This window comes from Muntiacus reevesi, chromosome 1 (genome assembly GCF_963930625.1).
Source record: "Muntiacus reevesi chromosome 1, mMunRee1.1, whole genome shotgun sequence".
Lineage (NCBI taxonomy): Eukaryota > Metazoa > Chordata > Mammalia > Artiodactyla > Cervidae > Muntiacus > Muntiacus reevesi.
In genome coordinates, this window is record NC_089249.1 from 85,364,880 (window position 1) to 85,381,658 (window position 16,779).

At 42.0% G+C, this 16,779-nt stretch overlaps 1 protein-coding gene across 28 annotated transcripts in view; it reads right to left on the bottom strand.

The window, feature by feature from the left end:
- PDE4DIP (phosphodiesterase 4D interacting protein) overlaps positions 1 to 16,779 on the bottom strand; it is a 241,574-nt gene that overhangs the window by 79,246 nt on the left and 145,549 nt on the right. For 13 of the 28 annotated variants that reach the window (XR_010659074.1, XM_065905810.1, XM_065905830.1 and 10 more), the window contains exon 1: positions 1,693 to 2,952. The exons of 14 other annotated variants lie outside the window; for them this stretch is intronic. Coding sequence is in view for 13 of the 14 variants with exons in the window: in XM_065905810.1 (XP_065761882.1) it covers positions 1,693 to 2,814 (1,122 nt within the window). In the remaining variant the exon portion in view is untranslated. Of the gene's footprint in view, positions 1 to 1,692; positions 2,953 to 16,779 lie in introns of those variants that run through there. One more of the 28 variants, XM_065905911.1, reaches the window with a different exon arrangement.

Here is a 16,779-nt window from a genome sequence, read left to right on the forward strand (position 1 = left end):
TGACATCCTCAGGTTATAGAACAAAAGCCCTGCACTAAAAACAAGTACTTATTTAATTCAATGCCATCAGGTGATGTGATTTAATATATAGAATAAAAAGGTCTTGGATGAGAATGGCTAGGAATCTTTGACTCCACCTGAGCTGTTATTTAACCATGAGCTTTCCATATCTCTAACCTCAGAGACTGCATGAGATGATCTTTAGAATCGTTCACAATTCCAGAATTTGTTGAGCCTAGGCACTAAGAGTATTTTAAATTTAATATGGAGGAAAAAACTCTTGCTTCACTACAGTTTTCTAAGTCTTCTCCTTTCTTCAACATTGGCCATACTTGAAGGGGGCTGTATTTCTACAATATTGGTCATATTTCCCATCCACTCTGTCCAACTACTTTTAGATCCTAATATGGAAACACTATGATGAATCTGTGACAACTATGTTGGCTCACAGAAACACTGTACTGGACAGCTCAAATTTAACTGTGAAGCTTAACGAAAGAAAAGGAAGCAAAAGGAAAGTACACAAGTGTTGGGCATACTAAACATTTTATATAAATGAAAACACAGTTTAAACTTTTGGATATTCATACTTTTCCGTAACAATGCTGTTTCTGAAGTTAGTGCAAATTCAAAAATATTTCTCCCATATTCTTATTGTGATGCAAATTTTATACATAATAGAACTGTTTTTCAAAGTTGTCAAGTGACAATCAACAATTTCATTTAGAAGCTCTGACATTCTGGGATGATGTTGACTGGTAGCAAGCTTTCCAAAACCACCTTCTAGATTGTCCACCTCTGTAATGGTATCACTAAAGAATGTGTATCAAGTAGAACATGCCAGATGTTTGCAACATTAACTGAAACTACTGTTGCTGTATAAACAAAATAGCATCCATCAGGTCCCTGTACACAACTGAATTTAAAAGGTTGGTATGAAGAGCTCAAAGTAAAATCAACTGCCATCTTCCAGTCATTAAGAAATTCATGAGTAAAATAGATAAAACTCTATCACCCAATAATGGATGAAGTCCTACTCAACACCAAACATCTTCAAATAGAGCTGTAGACACTTTTTGCCTTAACATTTAAAATTTTGAATTCCCAAGTCTCTTTTATGAAAAAGTCATCATTAGTCCTCCAATGACCTCTTAATTTATTATAAATGTTGTCCACATATTACAATATTTTGGTGGATTAATAGGTTCTCCCCAAACCTTTACCCTATGCTCTAATCAGTTCAAGGCGCAGGTGGGAATAAAAGGCCTAATGCTCGAGGGAGAACGAACTCCCTCACAGGAGAAAATATTCATAAATCTAAAAGTGAAAAGAAAACAAACAAAAGTGGAGGGGCCGTAGGACAAGTGAGAGGAAAGAGTTCTAGTGCCAGAAATAAGATTAAATTTTTTTAGGGTAAAAATGAATTATGAATCTTTGGCTTAAATGTGTACAATTTCGATAATTAATGGGAAAGCCAACAGATAATCTTATAAAGAGGGTATTGTGGAAAGCAAATTACTTGCATGAATCACATTTATTAAAATGGACAGAAGCAAAAGGTAAAGCAAAAATGGGTTCAATGATTAATTTTCTCAAGTCTAGACTATTAACCTTCCCCTAGATAGAAATCATGTGAAGCCTGAAGCTAGCTAACTTTAATCAGAAAGGCACTACCGCAGCCATTTTGTATACCTGGACCCGAAGTGGCAAATAATCTTCACAGAGATCATCCCACAGCTCCTGCAGGTCTGAAATCTCCAAGGGATAGCTCACAGGTGTCTTGTAAAGGGGTTTCAAAGACCTGTTAAGGAAACCAGAACTAACTCCATCTGTCATGATATGGCCAGGCCTGGTTCCAGATGGATTGGATTTCACTGGAATAGGAAGCTTGCTCCCTCGGGGACTCTGGATGGGCTTATAATCAAGACCTTTAATCATGCTAAGAGCTAGCTCCAGCTTATGGTTACACGTATGCTGGGGAACCTGTTCATCTGAACAGCAGTCACACTTTACAAGTTCCTTTGCACTCCTCTCAGGTTCCTCATCCTTTGGTTGTGGAGGACTAGCCTGGACACTTGCATCCAAAGACTCCACCGAGGATCCCGGGGTCCCTTCCTCCATGCTTTCTCCATCTGGCGGTACCTTCGCATTTGGTAAATCCGGTGGCCCGACCTCGGACAACGCTGGTTCTTCAGTGCAAATGCTGGTGGACCATCTGGTAGAGGGGCCACACGAGATACTTTTCGCCACCTTTCGAGGTACCTTACAAATGGCTTCATAGTCAGAATCGGCCACCCGCAAAGCTGCACAGCCTCGGCATCTCCTGGGTCGATTTCCGGGGCCTTCCGAAGCATGACAGCTGTGCTCCTGAATCTGATCCTCATTTTCTACCCAACACTCGAACCCTGAATAGGCAAAGTCTTCCTGGAGCAGTGCAGAGTACCTGACATCGGGTAAGCCGGAAATGTCAACCGTACCATTCCCCGCCTTGGTCTCGGCGCCAGGGTCATCGTTATTCTTCCGATACATGCTAGCAATGCAGAACTTGAGGCGGTCCTTCTCCAGCAGCAGCTTTTGCAAGCGCTCGATAGAAAGGGCTTCGATCCGGGCAATGACGGTGTCGAATCTATAGATCCGATCGAGCATGAACGCGCACTTGCTGCAAGCAAACTCAGCTTTGCCATCGCGGGAGACATCCTTGCCCAGGACGTGCGACAACAGAACCTGGAGGTTGAGCTTGGACGCCGTGTGAAAGATCCAGCGCCGCTGGTTTCCGCACAGCTCCCGGGCACAGATCCTGCAAATCTCCTTCATCCTCCCTCCGGCGGTTGCCGAGCTTCCCTGAGGCGGCGGCTGCTCGGTGATCGCTCACAGGCCCTTGGTTGCGTTCCGTCGGCCGCCTCGGTGGCCTCCGGCTGGCATGGCACAGCTCGGTGGGGTGCCCACTCTGCAGGGGCGCTCCCCTGACACCCGCGCGCGGGTTCTGGGTACCAGAGTGGTCGGCCCCGCCCCTCGGGGAGGCGGCGGGCGAGGAAATGCCTCAGGAGGATGCTGAGTGACAGCAGCGCAGGCCGCGCTCCGAACCTGCCATGTCTCCTCCAGCTGTCTCTCCCGCCAGCCGCGGTGTCCTCTGCGTCCTCCCTTTTCAGCGGGCTGAGTTCGCGGTCCTCCGGCGGCCGCCGGCGGCTGACGCAAAGACTCAGAGATTGAGGATCAGATTTCAAGATGGCGCCAGCGGCTCGACGCCTGCGGCCGCCGGCAAACTCCTCTGGGAGCTGTAGTCCAAGAGGCCGGCTCCTCGCTCTGCGCATGCGGGGTGGCCAGCGTGTCCCCTCGCTCCCAAGCAAGTCAGTGCTCCTCGCGGTACAGCGCAGACTCGACCTGCTGTGGGTACCCGGGTGGAAGAGCGGGACGGATGCCGACCGCTGCCAGGCCACTTTTATCTGCTAAAATTTCATTCCAAAAGCGCACCGGTTCCCTTGCGGTTCCTCCCTCCCGCCCGGGAGGACTGTCCGAGGCTCTGCACGGGGAGGAGAAAGCCGAATGCCCTCCCCCTCCGTCCAAGGGTACTGCCACGTACTCTGGAGGCAGCAGTCTCGCAACACCACTGGGTACCGCTGCGCGCTCCACTCTCCGGCCCCACCTCTCCCTACTCACTCCGGTTCCTAGATTAAAAGGCCCTGGGGCTTAACCCGTGGCCGGGGAGGGGGGAATTTTAGGAAGCTCAGTTCGACCTCCCTCTAAAAGAGGACAAGCGTTTCTTCTTTCGCCATGCTGGGGTTGAGTTTGCCAGGATGATTTGTCTTTTTTTTAGAGCCTAAAGTGACGGTCGGCACGAAGCAGTCACCTGAGAAAGAGTCCAACGGAAACCACACGGATGCAGCTGGTTTACCGAGATTTTGAAGATAAAGGACAAAAAGCTTTTTCAAGAATGTAGACACCTGAGACTAGACTGCCATCAGCAAATCCTCCTTCACGTTTCAGGTGGACTGCAGGCCTTATTTTGGGGGTGGGAAGGGGAGACAGACACTAGAACAAAAGACCTTGTTTATTTGAGCAAGAGTCCAAAGTATCAGGGAGTGCTGCTGTCTGCAGAAGTGGGGCTGGGAATTTAACTGACTTCAGTTAGTATCCTGTCTTATTCAGCATTATCCAGTAGTAAGTCACCCCACCCTTGGGTATAGAACTTGAATTGCACACAAAGAGTGGGGGGAAGCTGGGGCTCTCTCTAGGAGGAATTGAGGTGTCATCCTTCACTTAAAATTTTCTTCCTGGCAAACCCCAAATAGGAGGAAAAACAGTCCCAGGCAATCATCTGGAGTTTTCCCAGAGCAGGACACTTCCCAGTTACAGTAATGCTAGATTTCACTAACTTGACCTTGTGAGATATTAAATTAATAAGGCCAACAACAGTCAAAGTATTTCTGAACCTCATCTCCAGGTCAGAGGCTATACTCCTAAACCTGGAGACATTCAGATGCCTTCAATGAAAACTCATAATAAACCCCCAAAGTTCTTATGGAGGATTAAATGAGATGATTTGGGGTAAGTACTTGAACAGAATTTGGCTCATTAAACAAATGGGTCTCTGCACACTGAAGACTGTATCACTCTTTTATTTAATCATCGAAACAAAATCTTAGTAGCTCCATCATGAATAATAAGGACAGTCCTTAGAGCTTTGGCTTTAGTAGGCTACAGAACTTTGCATTTGTGATTTCACCTAAATATGCACATTTTGGCCCCCAAACCAAGAATGTAAAAGAGATTTCCAAGTAAAACTCATCATAGGTGCATTTTTGCCTACCTCTAGCTATATGAACTTCATAGTCAGAAGAAATTAAGTAACAATCTTTGGAATCTATACAGAGGCAAGAAGTTTCTGGCCTGCCAGAACACTACCCTGCTATACCCTGTCTTAAGTACTGTCTTCAAGAATAGCAAGGACTCAAAAGTCCAAAAAGTACAAACTAAGATATTAATTAAGGCCTCATCTTTGGCTATGGATGCAAGCCACATTCTCTTACTAAAGAAAATGCAAAATGAAACAAAGTAATTAATGAAACAAAAGTGCTCTTTGGGAGCAAACGCTAAGTAATACTTTGTATTACTCTGTATTCTTAAATAAGATTTTGCATCTGACCTGCAGTTTCTAAATTTTAATGACATCATATAGATAGTTGACATAGACATGCAAGTCAGTACAGAGAAAAATCAACTTAGCAGTGAAGAATATGTTTGCTATAACAAAGATTAACATACTAGAAAAGAGAGCTATACATTTCTTGGCTTCCAACAAGATAAATAAAGCACTCAACTCTTCACTCCTGGAGAAAATACTTAAAGACCCTATCTCAAAATGGATGTAAGCTAGAGTACTAGAACTACTCCTGACATGATCATTTGATATTTTTCAGTTCAGTTCAGTCACTTAGTCATGTCCGACTCTTTGCGATCCCATGAACCACAGCATGTCAGGCCTCCCTGTCCAACACCAACTCCCGGAGCCTACCCAAACTCATGTCCATTGAGTCGGTGATGCCATCCAACCATCTCATCCTCTGTCGTCCCCTTCTCCTCCTGCCCTCAGTCTTTCTCAGCATCAGGGTCTTTTCAAATGAGTCAGCTCTTCGAATCAGGTGGCTAAAGTATTGGAGCTTCATCTTCAACATCAGACCTTCCAATGAACACCCAGGACTAATCTCCTGTAGGATGGACTGGTTGGATCTCTTTGCAGTCCAAGGGACTCTCAAGGGTCTTCTCCAACACCACAGTTCAAAAGCATCAATTCTTCAGTGCTCAGTTTTCTTTATAGTCCAACTCTCACATCTATACATGACCACTGGAAAAACCATAGCCTTGACTAGATGGACCTTGGTTGGCAAAGTAACATCTCTGCTTTTTAATATACTGTCTAGGTTGGTCATAACTTTCCTTCCAAGGAGTAGGTGTCTTTTAATTTCATGACTTCAATCACCATCTGCAGTGATTTTGGAGCCCAAAAAAATAAAGTCTATCACTGTTTCCACTGTTTCCCCATCTATTTGCCATGAAGTGATGGGACCAGATGCCATGATCTTAGTTTTCTGAATGTTGAGCTTTAAGTCAACTTTTTCACTGTCCTCTTTCACTTTTATCAAGAGGCTCTTTAGTTCTTCACTTTCTGCCATAAGGGTGGTGCCATATGCATATCTGAGGTTATTGATATTTCTCCCTGCAATCTTGATTCCAGCTTATGCTTCATCCAGCCCAGCATTTCTCATGATGTACACTGCATGTAAGTTAAATAAGCAGGGTGACAATACACAGCCTTGACGTACTCCTTTTCCTATTTGGACCCAGTCTGTTGTTCCATGTCCAGTTCTAACTGTTGCTTCCTGACCTGCATACAGGTTTCTCAAGAGGCAGGTTAGGTGATCTGGTATTCCCATCTCTTTCAGAATTTTCCACAGTTTATTGTGATCCACACAGTCAAAGGCTTTGGTATAGTCAATAAAGCAGAAATACATGTTTTTCTGGAACTCTCTTGGTTTTTCGATGATCCAGTGGATGTTGGCAATTTGATCTCTGGTTCCTCTACCTTTTCTAAAACCAGCTTGAACACCTGGAAGTTCACAGTTCACATGTTGCTAAAGCCTGGCTTGGAGAATTTTGAGCATTACTTTACTAGCGTGTGAGATGAGTGCAATTGTGTGCTGGTTTGAGCATTCTTTGGCATTGCCTTTCTTTGGGATTGGAATGAAAACTGACCTTTTCCAGTCCTGTGGCCACTGCTAAGTTTTCCAAATTTGCTGACATATTGGGTGCAGCACTTTCACAGCATCATATTTTAGGACTTGAAATAGCTCAACTATAATTCCATCACCTCCACTAGCTTTGTTCATAGTGATGCTTTCTAAGGCCCATTTGACTTCACATTCCAGGATGTCTGGCTCTAGGTGACTGATCACACCATCGTAATTAACTGGGTTGTGAAGATCTTTTTTGTACAGCTAAAAAGATCACTTTTGTATAGATCAACTGAAAATACAAAATTTAAAGTTAAGCTCAGAAGAAAAGTTATGTGGGACATCCTTGATGGTCCTGCCAATTCAGAGGATATGGGTTCAATCCCTTTAGGCCAGGAAGATCTCCCATGCCTTGGAGCAACTAAGCCTATGAACCACAACTACCAGACCTGTACTCTAGAGCCCACGCTCCACAAGAGAAGGCCCCACAATTAGAAGCCGGCACACAACAAGAAAAAGTAGCCTCCACTAGAGAAATTAGAGAAGAGCCTGCCCACAGCAAAGAAGATCCAGCCCAGTCATAAATAAATAAATAAATAAATTTTTAAGAGAGAAGAAAAGAAACAAAAGTATGGATAATAAATTCAGCACTTCACGGTTCTTACCAATATCATCTTGGTCAAGATTTTTTGTATCTAGTTAACACTGTCTACCTCTGGGGAAGCAAGCAAAATGGGAAGCTGAACAGAACATTTACTTTTATTCTGTATACCATGGATGATTTGAATCTGGGGTGATAAGTATATATTCACATATTTTATGTTTTAAAATTTAGAAATATCCTATAGTTAAAACTAAGAGGAGTTCCCTGGCAGCCTACTGATTTTCACTGGTTTTCACTGCTGTGGCCTGGATTCAATCTCTGGTTAGGGAACTGACATTCTCACAAGCCTTGAGGCAAAACAAAACAAAATAAAGCCACAACAAAACAACTAAGAATTGTGCCAATTTAAGACACATAGAGTCTAAGTGGTAAAATTTGAAACTAAAATGAGAACTTTTATAATATATGTGATAAATATCTGTGGACAGTTTATATAAACAAAAGTTCAAGGGGATATGCAAGTTATTATTTCGTGATTAAGTCTAGAGAGTATAATTATGGAGACTTCCTTTCTCCTTTCCTCATTCTGTAGTTTTCTGTAATAAGCATATATTGATTTTGTGATAAGAAAAAAAGTGTTACTAAGAGGTAGGATAAACACATCTTGATATGTTCATATAATGTAATATTAGAAGTGTGTGTGTGCCCAGTCATGTCCAACTCTTTGTGAACACTATGGACTGTAACCTGCCAGGCTTCTCCATCCATGAAATTTTCCAGGCAACAGTACTGGAGTGGGTGGCCATTTCCTTCTCCAGCGAATCTTCCCAATCCAGGGATAAAACCCACGTATCCTGCATTTGCTGCATTGCCAGGCAGATTCTTTTCCACTCGTGCACCCAATATTAACCATCAATAAAAAAGAATGAAGTCTGATACCCACAACATGAATGAATCACAAAAGCATCTTAAGTGAAACGAGCATATCAATATATCCTGTGTGATTTCCTTTAAGTCTAACAACTTACAGTCTAACTTTTATATACTAACAGAAATTCAGAAAGTGATTATTGGGTGGGAGGGAGATAGGGTGACAATTGATTGCAAGGGGGAACAACAGAATTTTCTGGAGTGATTAAAACATTCTATATCTTATTTTGGGGTGATGGTTACATGGATGTGTACAATTTTGAAGCTCACTGAACTGAATGGTTTTATCTGTAGATTTTAAATGTTATTTTTAGTTCAATTTTTAAAAGATTATAGGGGTAAATAAACATGTAAGTAGCCATAAAATTTTAACCTGAGGGATTTCTTTGGTGAAAAGTAATTTCTACTTTGGGCTTCCCTGGTGGCTCAGTGGTAAAGAATCTGCCCGCCAAGCAAGAGATACAAGTCCCTGGGTTGGGAAGATCCCCTGGAGAAGGAAATGGCAACCCACTCCAGTATTCTTGCCTGGGAAATCCCATGGCCAGAGGAGCCTAATGGGCTAGAATCCACAGGGTCACAAAAGAGTCGGACATGACTTAGTGACTAAACAAACAACCTCTACTTTATCATAAGAATAGCTTTGAAAACTGGGAAAATAAAATGTAGCCCAGAAGAAATTCTATAAAAGGCTCAGTTGAGACTTCATAGTTCCTATCCATATGCGTTTTGGAAAATATTGTTTTATATACACATACACATACCATACAGATGGCACAGTGGTAAAAGAATCAGCCTGTCAATGCAGGAGATGCAAGAGACACAGATTCGATCCCTGGGTCAGGAAGATCCCCTGGAGAAGGAAATGGTAACCCACTCCACTGTTCTTGCCTGGGAAATCTCACAGACAGAGGAGCATGGTAGGTCGCAAAGAGTTGGACACAACCGAACAACTGAGCACGCACACACACACACACACACACACACACACACCCATACATTTATAATTGAAGTGAAGCATTTGTTAAGGTGAGACCTCGGGCTTTTGTGATGATTTAGAATAGGATGATGACTTCTAAAACTTATCAAAAGTACATAATAAAGGAAAATTTTACAGAGAACAATTTTCATACTATGATAAGCTATTAATGAATGTAATGAATTAAGCAAATGATTAATTCTATACATCAGCAGTTGCCCTCAAAATGAATCGACAAATGCATTCACAAGCACATATTTGCTCTCTATCCTAAGTCAAATCACTTATATCTGGTCCTTGATTTCCTAATCTACAAAATAAACATATTGAAATTAAACAGTGGTTTTCCACCTTTGGCATGTATCAGAATCACTTGGAGGGCTTGTTAAAAGGTAGATTAACACATTTCTAATTCAGTTGGTATGAGAAGGGGCCCAATAATGTGCATTCCCAACAGACTCTCAGATCATACAGATGCTGCTAAGAACCAAACAGAACTCTTTTAAAATCTATTCCGACACATCTCAGCCAAAAGATCAGTTCTGCAGATAAATGGGGAAACTCATTAAGGAAGAACTACATGCAAAACTGTTGAATTTAGAGAACTGTGTGCCCCTTTGGAATAAGATTCCTAAGTAGTATTATGATCGGGATCTTTTGCACTATCTCTTATTTTGATCTCCAAATCTGGGTGCCTGGGAAGATTCTCTTAGAACTGTAGCTACTTTTGTACTCCCTCTGTTGTAGTGTTTCTAAGACCTCATTCTGGGCTGGGAGGGAGTTTCCAAGAGGTGGAAAATCCCTATGTCCCAAACCAGTTGTATTAGATTTCATTACCCTAGTTTATGACGTTGAAAATAGCTGTCCTAATTACTAAAAACTATGCCCCCCTCCCCCAAAAAAAGTCATTTTGGTTGAGAAACAAAAGCAGATGAGGAAATGTGAGAAGATCAAAGCCAAGTCAGTTAAGACTCTATGGTAACGCCACAAGCATGTGCATGATTTCCCTCTGCTGGTTAGAAATCCTGAAGAAGACAGAAGCAATCATACTTTGCATTAATTAAACACACAGCATTTCAAAACAGTTGACTTGATACCAGGAGATTTGCAGTTCAACTACAGACTGCAGTAATATGGTCATCAGCAGAACTTATCTTAATATAGTAAACACTGCAGGCTTTCATGTTATTAAACATCCACAGCTGTTTAAATGAATTTCAAAATACTTGTTAATCAACTGATGAGCAAGAATTTATGCAAACTCAGTGTTTTTGGTTTTTTTTTTTTCTTCCTTCTCTCTGTCTTCAGGGAGCTTTCAGTTTAGTTGAAGGGGTGAGAATGTGCATGCTACAGTTAGAATAACTGATTGGTAAACTAAATGGTACTGACAACTTCAATGTAAGTGCAGAAAAAGTGGAGATAAGAATGAACTAATTCAGGTGAAGTGGACAAGAGTGGGACTTGAAATGGGTTTTAGGATGGAGGAAACAAAGGAAAGGAAAAAAAGAGGAAGAAAGTAAAAGTAAAAAAAAAAAAAGAAAAAGAGTAGAATCATGAAAAGTCTTGGGAGTTAGTTTAAATCTGGTGCTAGCCTGGCAGTAAAGAGGATTTTGTGGGACATCTGATCCTAATCCATGTATCTATAAGTACACTTTGTACATCTCAATAATTGCTCATTCAAAGAACATATATAAAGGGTCACCTGAAAACCAGACACTATACTATGGTGGGCCTTGGCAACTATAATTTGGTTAATGTTTGAGAAAGGCAAAAGAATTTGGACTTGGTGTTATGAATTTGAGCAAAGAATGATGTGATGAAAAGTTTATTTTAGGGAAATCAGATAACAGAATGGCTTTAAGAAGTTTTAACAGAAGTTTTAAGGACAGATTTTGGGATGGTTACAGGGAAGACTTGCTAAAAAACCCATTGCCATGATTCATATGTGAGATAATGTGGTACAGTATAAAAATGGGGAAAAAAAGTGGTAAATATGAGTCATTTTTAAGGAATGAACGTAGGACTTGATGCAGAGAGGATGAAAGGTTAAAAATGGTGATAAGGGTTTTGGTCTGGAAGACTGGTAGAAAAATTGTCTAAACAGAAATGTGGGAGTTGAGGCCCATATGCAAAGAGATTATACACAGTTTTATTTGGGACATACAGTATTTAGGGACTGAGGAGAAAACTAAGTGGAAAAACTAAGTAGAGCTCTTTCACAATCAAAACACAGGTGAGGGAATCCCCTGGCAGTCCAGTGACTAAGACTCACTGCAGGGGCCTGGGTTCAATCCCTGGTCAGGGAGCTAGGATTCCACAAGTCATGGGATACAGCCCAAAAACAAAAGCAAGCAAACAAACAAAAAAAATTGACAACTTCCTGAACAGTCCAGTGATTCGGACTCTACTGGACTCTACTAGGAGGCCCAGGTTCTCCCTGGCCTAGGAACCAAGATCCTACATGCTGCACAATTTTACCAAAAATAGATAAGAAACAAATAGATAAAGATGAAAACTGGAACCAAAGAAACAAAAATAAAACTTAGGGAAAAAAAAAAAACACAGGTGAGAGGGGAATGGAGTTTCAAGAATGAGAGGGATAGTTAACATTGTCACTCCCTGGACAACATCAGGAGGAATGAGGTCAAGCATAAACTATTATCCACAACAGGTTAGACTTGTAAACTAAAGAGGTGTCACCTTAACCTCTCAGAATCCTTCCCTATTAAGCCAAATGCTAAATTCTTTTTGACCCTATTTCTGAGCATCTCTAGTGTGTTCAGAAATGTTGTTTCACATCTTCCCTACACTGTCCTTTTAGGGTTCTTAAAACCTGAAACCTGAATCATATTACACAGCCTTAGATGCTTAACTCTCTAACCATCCTGCATACTATTTCTAGAACATTTATGGTAAAGATCCATAACTGTCCACAACCTATAGCATGTCCACTACCTACCTTTCCCTTCTCCAGGGATCGAACCAGGGTCTCCTGCACTGCAGGCAAATTCTTTACCAGCTGAGCTACCAGGGAAGCCCCACTAAATACAGCATCCAAAACCCTTAGCCTGGCATTTCAATATCCATACAAAAATATCCTAACCTATTTCCCTTTCAGCTCATCTCACATTTCTTCCCTGATCAAATGGTGATATGGTAAATTTTTGAATATAGATGTATTACCTGTATACCCCCACCCACCTCTTTCCTAAGTCTGATAGTAAAAGCCCTTACCATTCCCTTGACTAGTTTTTTGCAGAGCCAAGAACCGAGGTGGACTAAAGTCAAATGCATTTCCTGACTTGGATAAAATTTTAAACCCACTGAAAAGATTAAGCCAGGTGTCCCAGTGTGGAAAAGAAAAAGAGATAAATGTCTTTGAGGTCAACAAAAGAGGAAAGGGTGAATTTTCATCCAAATCAGGAAGAGAACGGGGTGGAGGTGGGAGGTCAAAGAGAAACAGGAACCCACCTCCATTATTAGTGTCCTGCAGAAGCAGCCGGACCTGAGCGGAGAAGGCCTGGGTGACCTGGGGAGGATAAAGTCTAGTCTAGGCTCTACCAAAGAGTCCACTTAGGATTGGTAGAACTGTGTGTGCTATGGCAGGGGTGCTTCATCGGTGAACCAATGATCAGAGTAGTCTCCTTGATGCTTTGACACCTGATAAAGCCTAGGGTCCGTCACATAACTGAGAGAGTGGGGAGGAGGAAGTACCAAATGAATGGAATTTAATTTCCCACCAGCCTGACTAGGATAAGGACTCAGGGTAACATTAAACTGATTTAAGGAAAGTAATGTGGTATTTCCTGCATAAGTGAATTTGTAAATTCAGAGTCACACCCACTATGAACCTTTTGTAGGTGTTCAATGAGAGTGAGTCAGTCCTAGGCCATTTTCACCTGTCTTTTCATTCTCTTTCAATATCATCTCAGCCTTTCCCATCTTGGTATTAATAACTTCCAATTTATATTTTTGATACTGTGATAGGCTTCCCTGATGGCTCAGATGGTAAAGAATCTGCCTGCAGTGCAGGAGACCTGGGTTCGATCCCTGGGATCTTCCCTGGGTTGGGAAGATCCCCCTGGAGGAGGGCATGGTAACCCACTCCAGTATTCTTGCCTCAAGAATCCCCATGGACAGAGGAGCCTAGCAAGTTACAGTCCATGGGGTCTCAGAGAGTCAGATATGACTGAGTGACTAAGCACACACAGCCTTTTCCATCTTTGTATTAATAACTTCCAACTTATATTTGTGATACTGTGATTTATAATAATATATATTTGGTTTGTCCCTCTTTCTGGCACAGAATCCTAAATCTTTGGCATTTCCTAAAAGATGACAGTGATAAAGGTGTCTTTTATTATGTTAATGAGGTGACTCAAAGTGTGTGATAGTCACCAGAGGAACATGATTGTTATTGTTGTTCAGTCACTAAATCCTGTCCTACTCTTGGCAATCCCATGGACTGCAGCATGCCAGACTTCCCTGTCCTTCATTATTTTCCCGTTTGCTCAAACTCATGTCCATTGTGTCAGTGATGCCATTCAACCATTTAACCCTCTGTGGTCCCCCTCTCCTCCTGCCCTCAATCTTTCCCAGCATCAGAGTCCTTTCTAATTAGTTGGTTCTTAGCATCTGGTGGCCAAAGTATTGGAGCTTCACTTTCAGCATCAGTCTTACCAATGAATATTCAGGGTTGATTTCCTTTAGGATTAACAGGTTTGATCTCCTTGCTGTCCAACATACTCTCAAGAATTTTCTCCAGCACCACAATTCAAAACCACCAATTCAGTGCTCAGTTTTCTTAATGGTCCAACTCTCACATCTCTATATGATACTAGATAAACTAACTGTAACTTTGACTATATGAACCTTTGTCGGCAAAGTGATGTCTCTGCTTTTTAATACACTGTCTAGGTTTGTCATAGCTTTTCTTCCAAGGAGGAAGTATCTTTTAATTTCATGGCTGCAGTCACCGTCTGCAGTGATTTTGGAGCCCAAGAAAGTAAAATCTGCCACTGTTTCCATTGTTTCCCCGTTCTATTTGCCATGAAGTGACAGGGCCAGATAAATGATCTTAGTTTTTTGAATGCTGAGTTTTAAGCCAGCTTTTTCACTCTCTTCTTTCACCCTCATCAAAAGACTCTTTAGTTCCTCTTTACATTCTGCCATTAGAGTGGTATCATCTACATATCTGAGGTTGTTGATATTTCTCCTGACAATCTTCATTCCAGCTTGAGATTCATCCAACCTGGCATTCTGCATGGTGTACTCTGCATAAAAGTTAAATAAGCAGGGTGACAATATACAGCCTTGACATACTCCTTTCTCAGTTTTAACCAGTCCAATGTTCTATGTCCGGTTCTAACTGTTGCTTTTGATCTGCATACAGGTTTCTCAGGAGACAGGTAAGGTAATCTGGTGGAATTTTCAGTCCTATCCCCAATCTTCAGGGAAGGGAAAAAGACCTGAAGTCTGTTGATCACCAATGGCCAATGATCCAGTCAATCATGCTTTTGTAATGAAACCTCCATAAAAAACCCAAGAGGACTGGGTTCAGACAGCTTTTGGGTTGGTGAATGCCTGGAAATTCAGGGAGAGTACTATGCCTGGTGAAGGAAGGAAGGAGCTCCACACCCCTTCACATATACCTTGCCCAATGCATATCTCCCATCTTGTTGTTGCTGGTTTATATCCTTAAACAATAAACCAGTGATGCAGTAAGTAAACTGTTTCTCTTAGTTCTGTGAGCAGCTCTGGCAAATTAATCTAACCCAAGGAGGGGGTTGTATCATGTGACCCTCTAATTTCTAGCAAGTTGGTCATGCAAGTTGGTCATACATGTAACAGTCTGTACTTGTGACTGGTGTCTGAAGTCCAAGGAGGAGGCCATTGAAACTTCTTATCTATTGCTGGCCAGAGGCACAGATGATAAAGTGGGATTCGTAACCATTGTCTGAAGCCCCAGGGATTGGAGGGAGAGGGACAGAAGGGTCACTGAGAGGGGTGTGGAGGCAGTCCTTAAGGTGAGACTGAATCCTTTTTTTTTTTGAGACTGAATCCTTAACTGTGGGCTCTGATGCTGTCTCCAGGTAGATAGTATCAGAATTGAGTTGAATTCTTGGACACTCTGCTACATCTAATAATGGCTCAGTGTTATGTGGGAAGTGCTCCTGCTCTGAACACACATGTTGCAATTGGTAGTCAGAACCACTAAAAGAATATCTTTATCCCAGAATGCTCCTCTGAGTTCAACTCTCAAATGGCCAACTACTATTTGTACCTGCAACTATATGTGTCAGAGACATCTCAAAATTATCCCAGGAAAGATAGAATTCTTTTTTGCCATCTTCCCTTTACCTATAGTGCCTCCCCCTCTTTCCTCCTAATTATCTATTAAGGGTCATGGGAACTATGAATTGGGAGCTAAACCTGACCCCCACCTGTTTTTGTAAATAAAGTTTTATTGGAACACTGCTATGCCAAGTCCTTCATGTATTGTGTATGGCTGGTCTTGGCTACAATGGCAGAAATCTTATGGCCTATAAAGTCTAAATTATTTCTATCTGGTCTTTGATAGTTTGCCAATCCTTGCTCTTTTATCTTTTCTCAATGTATTTATCACAATTTGCAATTATTTGCTTGATGGTGTGGTTAGTTAGCTCCCTTATTAGAATATAAGTTCCCTGAGGGGAAGGACTCTACCATGCTTATTCTTATGGTTTTTCCAGCACTTAATCGCACCAGTGTCTGGCTATGGTAGGCACTCAATAAACAGTCACTGACTGAATTACATGAATGAATGAATGAATGAATCGCTTGCGTGCATGCCAAGTTGCTTCAGTCATGTCTGACTCTGCGATCCCATGGACTGTAGCCCACCAGGCTCCTCTGTTCACGGGATTCTCCAGGCAAGAATACTGGAGTGGGTTGCCATTTGCTTCTCCAGGCAATCTTCCCGACCCAGGGATCAAACCTGTGTCTCTTATTTCTCCTGCACTGTCAGGTTATTATATCTTAAAATTTTATTTCATTCTTTTGTTGTTGTTGTTCAGTCACTAAATTGTTTCTGATTCTTTGCCGCCCCATGAACTGCTGCACGCCACGCTCTGTCCTGGAGGACACTATCTCCCAGAGTTTGCTCAAATTCATGTCTATTGAGTCAGTGATGCCATTAAACCATCTCATCCTTTGCTGCCCCCATCGCCACTGGCCTTCAATCTTCCCCAGCGTTAGGGTCTTTTCCAGCGAGTTGGTGCTTTGCATCAGGTGGCCAAAGTATTGGAGCCTTCGTTCTTTTGCCTTAGCACAAACCTTTCATTCTTGGTTACCCGCTAGCAACCTCATGTCTTAAGTAATCGAGTTCCATAATAGTTAGTCCTCTCACCTTCTTTCTCTTCTACTCATTCCTTCTTCCAGATTAATCTTTCTAAAACATCTCAATATATCACTTCCCTGCATAGTAATCTGGAGACCTAAGGACTCCACAATTATAAACTTCTTGACCTGCCATCTAAGGTCCTCTGACTCCAGCATTATCC